The sequence below is a fragment of the Carassius gibelio genome, chromosome A2 (assembly GCF_023724105.1).
Source record: "Carassius gibelio isolate Cgi1373 ecotype wild population from Czech Republic chromosome A2, carGib1.2-hapl.c, whole genome shotgun sequence".
In the NCBI taxonomy this organism is placed as follows: domain Eukaryota; kingdom Metazoa; phylum Chordata; class Actinopteri; order Cypriniformes; family Cyprinidae; genus Carassius; species Carassius gibelio.
The window spans coordinates 30872592-30882780 of record NC_068372.1 but is presented as its reverse complement, the minus strand read 5'-3'; the positions used below and the strand labels follow the sequence as shown (position 1 = coordinate 30882780).

The following is a 10189-nucleotide window of genomic DNA, read 5'->3' as shown; positions in this document are numbered from 1 at the left end:
TTCAGTTGGGATGTATTTTATATAAATAATACTTAAAAAATATTTATGGGGAAAAACCAAACCAAAAACCAAATGGGGAAATGAACCGCGAGCATCTCTCCGTCCGCTGTGGCACAGCATGCAGTTTAAACATCATCTACGAGACCTGATCCACCATCAGCTTCCTTCACTGCAGTCAGTGACCGGAGTCTAAACTAAAGGAGGTCGGGTCAGACGATCGGAGAGGGAGAGAGAACCGAGGGGAAACATCTTCTCAAGTCAAATCGGTCCGTCCCAGATAAAGTCCTGGCACTGTGTGTTAGTTCATCATCATCTTCATCATCATCATCATCATCATGGCGAAGTGTGCGTCGGGAACAGCGTTCAGTACTGACTGCTGGGAAACAACAACATAAACCTGCAGAGAAGAGAAGAGGAAACACATCACAGTTCGGCGCTGATGAGCAATCGTCTCGTTCAGATAATGAGTGTGAGGGACTGTTATTAACCCCACAGCAGCTGCTGGGACATCAGCGCACACACACACACACACACACACACACACTCACACACACACACACACACACACACACACACACACACAGTAACGCTCTTTGCACACTGACTCCCAAATTTTCGCATGCGTTCTTCCAGTTTTTTTTTGTATTCACCATCCTTTCCCTTCAAAATGCATGCTACGGAGGTGAAAACGCAGAGGATTGAACCTGATCACAATTTTTTTCTCCTGTCAGACGAAAGTTTCGGAGGCAGTGTGTAAACATGAATGACACAACACGAGGTATTTATTTTTCAACGTGCGAAAATTAAGTGCCGTTCTCGTTACACTGTGTGACTTTATGCGATTTCCTCATGTTTCGAGATGAAAGAGTAAACCGATTTCCATCCAACTGCATCCAATCGAGCAGAACTGAAGAAGAACGAGCTAAATATAGACACGGAGAGAGAGAGAGAGAGAGAGAGAAGAGTCTGAGTCACTCACTCCATCAGAGAGAGAGAGAGAGATAGAGAGAGAGAGAGAGAGAGCAAGAGAGAGAGAGAGAGAGAGAGAGAGAAGAGTCTGAGTCACTCACTCCATCAGAGAGAGAGAGAGAGATAGAGAGAGAGAGAGAGAGAGCAAGAGAGAGAGAGAGAGAGAGAGAGAGAGGGAGAGAGAGAGGAGTCTGAGTCACCCGAGAGGTGAAGTGATGGAGGGAGACTGAGTCATCACATTCACTGCAGCATCTCATCAGCATGAGAGGAACCCCACCCTGAACACACACACACACACACACACTTCCTGTCTCACTGGATAACACTGATCATCCTCAGTTCACTGCTGATCATTAGTGACATCATCAGACACTGATATATTAGAGGACACTACTGGTCAAAAGGCTTCATTTACTGAATAAAAATACAGTAAAAATTGTGAAATATTATGGCAATGTAAAACAGCTGTTTTCTGTGTGAATCTGTGTTAAAGTGTAATTTAATTTAGTGTAAATGTTGCTGGCCCAATCAGAACTCATGTATTTCTGAAGATGGACTTTATAGGAGGAAGTCATCAGCACGTTTATATGACAGTGAAGACAGCGGTATACAGAGAGGTGAATTGTGTGAAAAATACTGTTTAAAAATAAAAAATGTGACCTTTAACACAGAAAACAGCTGTTTTACATTATAATAATATTTCACAATTTTTACTGTATTTTGATCAAATAAACGCAGACTAGCTGAGCAGACGAAGCTCTTTCATCCCAAACTCTTGTCTGGTAGTGTTCATAACCCGAGCATCTGTTCACACCAGGAGTGTCACCTGTACAGAGGTGCAGGTGTGCAGCGGGTCATTGCTGCTTGCAGGTGGAGAGCTTGCGGATCTTGCTGGCGGCGGAGAGGCCCTTCCTGGAGGGATTGGAGGAAGAGCTGGAGCGCCGCTCGGATTTGGGCTTCAGTGCGGCCGACTCCGTCCCGTTCACACACACCGGTTTGGCCACGGCACAGGTGCGCTCCGGAGAACGCTCTTCTTCATCCTCCTCCTCATCCTCTGGGACCTGCCCTGTTCTCACACACACACACACACACCGGGAGCGTTAGGGACATCACAGACACTGCCACTTTTTAATATTAAAAGTTGAATTTTTTATTTTAACTATAATATTTAATTTTAATAAAAACACACCCACACACAAAATCTAATTTTATAACATTTTTACAAACTTAAACTACCAAGGTGCTGAAATGTAGATGTGGGCGGAGTCAGTGTGCTCAGTAAGCCCCGCCCCCTCACCTGGCACAGTGAAGTCCTGAGTGTATATGATGTCATCCTCAGCATCGAAGAGCTCGTCCTCGTCCTCAGTGTAACCGTGCAGATCCTCCAGGTACGGCATCACCGTCAGGCTCCTCCAGGGGTCACGTGTCTCTGCGCTGGGGGGGATGGGCACCGGAGGCTCCGTGGGGGGGTGTTTCTTACGCACCCAGCTAAACAGGAAGAGGAAGTGACCTGAGAGACCGATCGTGATGACATCATCTGGAGCAGAGTCATTAAAGTTTACTAAAACCAGAAGAAACCTTTTCCATTATTTAAACAATGTAACAATTCAAACACAATATATTTAGATAGATCAAAAATACAGTCAAAATAGATAAATATTATTCTGATGTAAATCATCTGTTTTCTGTGTGAATCTGTGTTAAAGTGTAATGTATTTCTGTGATGCTCCGCTGTATTTCCAGCATCACTCCTCCAGTCTTCAGTGTCACATGATCTTCAGAAATCAGAATAATATGATGATCTCAGGTCAGCTCAAACTTCATTAGTGCACGTGCTCATGAACACTTCCGTATCCATGGAAACCGCATCAGTTTCCTCGTGCGCTGCTGGATGAAGATCTCAGATCCAGGCCAGGTTTATTTCTAGCTCATCTCTCCCACTCTCACTATCCTCACTTCCTCTTCCTCCCACTCCCTAATGATCTGACTCAAGTTTGGAACAGAATCGAGTGTCTCCAGAAGCGGAGATCGTTTCACATCTCAAGCTGAAGAGAACCTCTACTGTTCTTCATCGTGTTGTTATCGGTTATCTTACTCACTTGTGTTGTCTGATGCGCTGTATTGAAAACCTCTTGACAGGATCATATTCCAGCATCCCTGCGGATAAAAGCAGCTCAGATGAAGGAACGGACGCTGAGGGTCGAATCATGCGCAGACAGTGAAGATGCTAGTACATATGATAAACATATTAAAGCACCGTTCATTAACCAGCTTAGCTAGCAATTGGAAATTTTTATACACGTATGCTTGGATTACGTACTTAAAAATGTGAATATTGTATAAGTGTGTGAGAGAGTGTGTGAGAGTGTGTGTGTGTGTGTGTGTTTTCTCTGAGCTGCAGATCCAGCATCAGTGCTGAATATAAATCTCACAGCGCCATCTAAAGGTCAAAGCTATGAACTACAGCACAGCAATGAAACACAGCTGATCTGCACAAGATGATACAGGACACTTCATTACATAAATGTGCTCAATTTTAATTTCATTTGATGCATTTACTCTGTGTTTGCAAACAGTGGTGAATGTAATAAAGAATAAAGAAGGTGATTTTGAGTTTATATTAAATATTTGTGACTTTTTTTGTTTAAATTCCAAGACTGTATTTCACAGTTCTGGTAAGAAACATCGTTCTCGCTTTTATAAACCCACACTTCTGACTTTCTTTCCCCTCAGAATTGACGAACTTGCAATTGTTGAGTTGAATCAAGTAATAAAATAGAACTATGAGATAAAAACTCGCATTTGTAAGAAAAAAAAAAAATCTAAATTGTGAGCTCAAATGGATAAATGTTATTAAAATGTCAGGTTAAAATAGTAACTGTAGGGTTAATGCTATATGTCCCCATGTGAATAATACACAGTCCTACTGATTAAATCAAATGATGCTTTAAAAGTAGTGTAATCATTGCATGTTTCATCCATAGTTTGTCCACTGAAACAGTCTCTGACACAGTATTATATAAAGATGATCTACACATTCAGACGTCACACACACACACTTCACCTCTCAGCAGGTCGGACAGCTGCGGGCCGCACTCCTCAGGAACCGTGTAGTCCCCCTTCCCAATGTTCTCGAATAGCTTATAGATGTTGTCCCCCTCGAACGGGTACAGACTCGTGGTGATGTTGTATCTGTGAGGAGACACGCTCAGTGATGATGGTTTATAATGTGTTGAAGACAGAGCTGTCGTTAATCGATCTGATCTGCTCACTTTAATTCCACTCACACCACAGTCACTACATCTGCTCTACTAGTAATAAACACATTCTCTCTCTTTCTCCTTTCTCCATAAACTGTGTGTGTGTGTGTGATGTGATGCTCGAGCTGATGTTTCTTCCTGAAGGTCAGAGTCTGGAGGAACTCACAGTGTGACCCCAGCAGACCAGATGTCCACCTTGAACCCCGAAAACGTGTCCAGGCCGTTGGCGATCTCTGGAGGCTGGAACGCTGGTGACCCCTGACTCGTCCGACACGTGTCGTCCTCCGCAAACGGGTGGAGCGCCTGGGGGTCAGAGGTCAGAAGCTTTACTTTCACTGTTCCTCAGCGGAGGAATGATCTTCACAAGCCTCCAATCACAATGTTCAAATCAAGTTCTTAGCAATGTATATTACTAATCATAAATGATGTTTCGATATATTTACGGTAGGAGATTTACTAAATATCTTCCTGGAACATGATCTTTACGTAACATCCTAATGATTTTTGGCATCAAAGAGAAATGTATCATTGTGACCCACACAGTGCAGGGACACAGATCAGGATGCACGGGGTTAATCAGTTAAACGAGCTCAGGGTGCTGATTAAACGCAGACGGGCGTCTCACCTCTGCTACTCCCAGGTCAGAGATCTTCAGCGCCCCGTCTGTGGTCAGCAGCAAGTTTCCTGGTTTAATATCTTTGTGTACGATTCCCTGACTGTGCAAGTATTCAAGACCGTCCAGAAGCTGACAGAAGTACCTGAGAGAAGAACCACAGAGAGACAGCTGTGTGTGAAAGACCAGCTGAAGCTCTGTGTGCGAGAGTGTGTGTGTGTGTGTGTGTGTGTGCGAGAGTGTGTGAGAGTGTGTGTGTGTGTCTCACCCGTGAGCCTGAAACACTGGAAATCTCTTCTCTGGAACGCTGTCCAACATTTCCTGCATCCCACAGACACAGTACTCCATCACCATATACGTGCAGCAGCGGTCAAGGGGTTAACACACTCAGATTCAGCTTCACACAGCCTCAGCATCAACAACTATCACTGACAATTAATGAAGCTGAAATAATAGCTAGAAACTAATCTAATCCTCAATGGATGCTCTGCAGTGAATGGGTGCCGTCAGAATGAGAGTCTGATAAAAACATCCCAATAATCCACAGCACTCCAGTCCATCAGTGAACATCTGGAGAAGACAAAACCTGAAACACATCCAGCATTAAGATGATTTTAACTCAAACACATAGAGTCTATAATCATAATAACACTTCCTCCAGTGAAAAAGTGTTCTGGTCTGAATCAGGAGAGAAATCTGCACAGATCAAGCAGCGATTAAACAGATCTGAACCTTCTCCAGATGTTCACTGATGGACTGGAGTGCTGTGGATTATTGGGATGTTTTTATCAGACTCTCATTCTGACGGCACCCATTCACTGCAGAGCATCCACACTCTCTCAGTGCGGCCGGTGGAAAGGATATATCTTCTGCTTCTCTTCGTTGTACAGCACATCCACCAGCTGGATGATGTTTTTGTGCTGCAGTCGTCTCAGCAGCTGAATCTCCCTGCAGGACAACACAAGACACACACACACACACACACACACACACACACACATCACTGAGCTACAACAGACTGACACAAACATTATTTTGGTTTTGACAACATATATTGATATCTATCGATCGCAGTATCTTCAGTGAATCAAAGTCAGATCGTATTGTGATCAATGTCTGATTTATTCCCCTAATAAATGTGCACTGCATGCTGCTTCTCAGGTGCTGTCTATGTAGGGCAGGTGCACACACGTGAACTAATCAGAGTTTAACAGAGTCTCAAGCAGAAGACCAAACACAGCACACAAGGGTTTCGAAGCGGCTCCAAAAGCTCTCGTCTATTTAAAGCAGAAGCCCGCAGCTTCACTGCACATTATTTTAATTAATTTAAGTGCTCTGTGTGATTAAAGAGATGGAGATGATATTTCACACAGCGCAGAACGAACCAGACGAGTGAAACAGAACGATCAGTGAAGAACAGAAGAACCGCTGCAGGACTGGACTTTCTCACAGCTTTGAAAGACTGGTTCTAACACTGACCAGCACAGAAGGGAAGTTATTATATTAAGATGCAAGATTGTGAAGACAAAAATTTATTAAAATAGTACTTAATGTAAAAAAAAAAAAAAATTAAACACAAAGTTGTATAATTAAATATAAAATAGAATATACTATTTTACAATAGAAATACTTTTATTTAATAAAACAAAGTGTTCTTAAACTATATTAAACTATAATATTTTCTTAAATTAAAAAATATTTTTAAATAATATATTAGTTTATAAATACAATAGAATAGATAAAATAGATTGCAATACATAATAATATTTTATAAATTTAATAAACTTAAGAAATAAAATTTAACAATGTTCATAAATAATAAAATATTTCATAAATAAATTTGCATATATATATATATATATATATATATATATATATATATATATATATATATATATATATATATAAAAAAATCAAAAAATATTTAAATATTAAATAAAAGTGTAAAAGAATATTAAAATTATGTTTAACTAAACCTAAATCTAAAAATAATTGTAGAATATAAAATCTATTTTAAATAAAAGATAACATGCTTATAAATATTTTGTTCTTATTTTTTTTTTTTAAAAAGGAACATTTTATTTAAATATATTTTAATAGATACATATTTATAAATACATTTAATGAACTTTTTATAAATAATAATAAAAGTAAATAATAAAAATAAATAACAATATATTACATACAAATATTTAATAAGTAAAAAGATTTTCATTTCATTTTTATATTTTATAAATATGTATCTATTATCCAAAACATTTAAATATGAAAAAAAAAATTAAAATCATGTTTAATTAAATCTAAAATAGAATATAAAATATATTTTAATTAAACATTCTTAGAAATACAAATATTTGTTATTAAATTATTTTTTGTTAAATAAAAGTACAATTTTTATAAATAAAAAAATAAATAAATTTGAACATATTTATAAATACATTAAATTATTTTTTATAAATAATTTATTTTATAAATAATAATACTAATAAAAATGTACTCTATATTACATAAAATAATAAATAAGTAAAAATATTTTTATATTTTATAAATCTTGATCTATTATTCTAAATAGAAATCAAGTTGATTTTGACTCATGTTGGTGTTCAAACTCAAAGGTAAAGGAAGCCAGCAGCTCTTACTTCTTCACATTGGCCTCTCCGTTGGGAATCCTGCGGAGTTTCTTCTTCTTCAGGATCTTAACGGCTCTGCGACACAGAGTCTCCGAGTCCAGCATCTCCTTGACCTTCCCGTAGGAGCCTTCCCCGAGCAGATCTCCCATCAGGTACTTCCCGATCAGCTTGGCACGCTTGCGTCGGGGCTGGTAGATGACCTCGGTGGAGTCGATGCGGTGGATGAAGGTGTCCATCCCCATCAGCTCGTTCTCCGTCAGGTACTCCAGATGCTGGAGCTCTCCACCCACACTCATCTTCCTCTCGCTCGCCCTCCGACGATCCAAACGCCCGACGGGAAGATTCGTATTCCGAAGCAACGGAGGAGCAGTTCAGATTGTGTAGATCAGTCAACTGGCATCACGAACAATCACCTAAAACAAACCAGTCTTTGAGCGTCCGCTGGTGTGGTTTCGGGAGGCTTTATTAGCCGACGCTGGGGATCTCTGGAGCTCTGCACATCTCTGCAGAAACACCCGAAAACCAGAACTTCAGTCGCAGAGAAGCAGGAAACCTTGCATCGTCTCCGGAAGCATGGGAACGATTACCGATTTCAATTCGGCATTATGGGAAATCCATGACCGAGATCCAAAACACCTACGAGAAACGACTCGGAGATTAATCAGGGATTATGATTATGAAGTGTAACTGTCACACACTCATCGATCATATAAACACTGCAAGATCTCGTCTCTCCTCACACTCATATGAACAGATACTGCTTCATCGCTTCTGTCGTCACAAATGTAACTTTATTAATCTGAGCAACGCAATTATAAGGTATGAACAATTACCAGTTTCTTTAAGTGCAAAAACATAAAACTGACATTATAACAAACATGGATGAAAAAAGATCCATATAAAAGTAATAATAACTGCAAAAAAAGAAGAAAAAATAAATAAAAAATATATATAAAAATTAGAAAATATACAAAACGCTAAATAGAAACATTAAAAATATATAAAAGACATAAAAAAAATTTTTTTAATTACATATATATATATATATATATAATATATCAAACAATAAACACAATACACAAATTCAATAAATAAGTAAACAAAAACAGTAAATTCATAAATGTATTATAAAATTTCAGAATTGTTGTAATTTTGGACACATAACTTCTAAAAACTGACATTTGTCAACATCATGATTTCTGTAAAGCTCCTCTGAAAAGTGCTTCATAACTAAAACTGATCTGACAGGTGTAGAGAAGGACACTAACCATCCACTAACTAACTAACCACTAACTAACTAACCACTAACTAACTAACCACTAACTAACTAACCACTAACTAACTAACTAACCCTTGGTCTCCAGCAGCTGATGAGGGTCTGTGTTTACAGTAAATGACTCGAGGGACGTGTTCAAATGATCACTAATGATCCACACTGAGGGAACTAGCACAGAACTGAAAACCACTTTACACACACACACACACACACACACACACACACATATATATGAATTAGTATGAGTTACCACAGTATTTGTTGAAGTATGATGTAATCATAAAGTAGCACAGTCTAGTCGTCTGATAGCACAGTGATGTTGTGATTGAGTGCTAATATTAAACCAGAGACACACAAACACACAATCCGGAGTCAGACCGCGATCTATCCGGCGTCAGACCAGCTCATACACCGAAACATCGGGGTGTGTGTATGTGTGTATGTGTGTGTGTCAGGGAACGCGCGGTTTGTGTCGACGGTGATGAGTGTGTTCGGTTAGCGGCGGCTAACGCTCTTCTCTGACAGACACTTCGGGACAAACTCACCGACCTGAGGCTGTGGACACCGGCTCGACTCGACGAGGGACGGAGACACACGCTTCTACTCCGCTTCTGCTCCTAAATCTCTTATTTTCTCACATCTGTTCCTCACAGCCGCTGCTGCTTCAAGGCTGCTGCCATCTTGTTTACTTCCCTCCCCTTGCTTCACCGCGCATGCGCAGAGCCGTGCACGCGCCCGTCGGCAGTCTCGAGCACGCGCGGCGCAAAACTTCACCGCTTCCCACCTGCATTTACATGATATATTATATTTATGTAACACAATTAATATAACCGAAATATATTATACATTTTCCCACGGAAACATTGAATGCGTTTGCATGCAATTATAATAAGCTTGAGCCAATATTGTGAATAAACTCACCACATAAACCTGTTTTTATACAGTCTATGACATAAACACAACGCTTCGATCCTATTAAGCTCATAATCGTAGCAACTATAAGCGTATGCTAATCGTATTTTCCCCCCTGACAAATAAATATTTTACATATATGTCGTAAACAGTGCGACTCAATGAATATATATTTTTGAAATCTAAAATATATTGAGTTTCATCCTTCATATATACTTAAATATATTTCAAAATGTGTTTTAGGGCAAGAAAATACATTTGCGATCTTACAGTTGGGCCTATATATTTATAGATATTTCTAAAAATACCCACAAACAATAGTGGCAGAAAATATATTAACGTAAATTTGACAAATTATGTGTTTTTTGGCCCTTTTTTATATTTGTAAAAATCTATTTAAAATTAAAACATTTTTATTATTATTATTATTTAACTTTTGCCATATGAGTGTTGTCCTCTAGCTACTGCTTTACAATTTATTTAAAATACATTTTGAAACATTATTTTACATTTTATTAATGTAAAGCTG

The 10189-nt window shown here is 39.1% G+C and overlaps 1 protein-coding gene across 3 annotated transcripts; it reads right to left on the bottom strand.

The window, feature by feature from the left end:
- On the bottom strand, window positions 1-9464 carry LOC127938779 (serine/threonine-protein kinase STK11). Of its 3 annotated transcripts, none has more exons than XM_052535646.1 (11): window positions 9298-9464; window positions 7482-8108; window positions 5707-5790; window positions 5111-5200; window positions 4855-4987; window positions 4396-4532; window positions 4034-4161; window positions 3069-3126; window positions 2267-2457; window positions 1796-2035; window positions 1-397 (listed from the first exon to the last, which is right to left on the bottom strand). In XM_052535646.1, exons 2-10 carry the CDS (start codon window positions 7766-7768, stop codon window positions 1824-1826), a joined length of 1320 nt encoding a protein of 439 aa, XP_052391606.1. In that variant the 5' UTR covers window positions 7769-8108; window positions 9298-9464; the 3' UTR covers window positions 1-397; window positions 1796-1823. The 3 variants fall into 3 exon arrangements, with proteins under 3 accessions (XP_052391606.1, XP_052391614.1, XP_052391623.1); XM_052535654.1 differs by having other exon boundaries at window positions 9294-9461; XM_052535663.1 differs by lacking the exon at window positions 9298-9464 and adding an exon at window positions 8999-9200.
- Window positions 9465-10189: the final 725 nt, after the last annotated feature.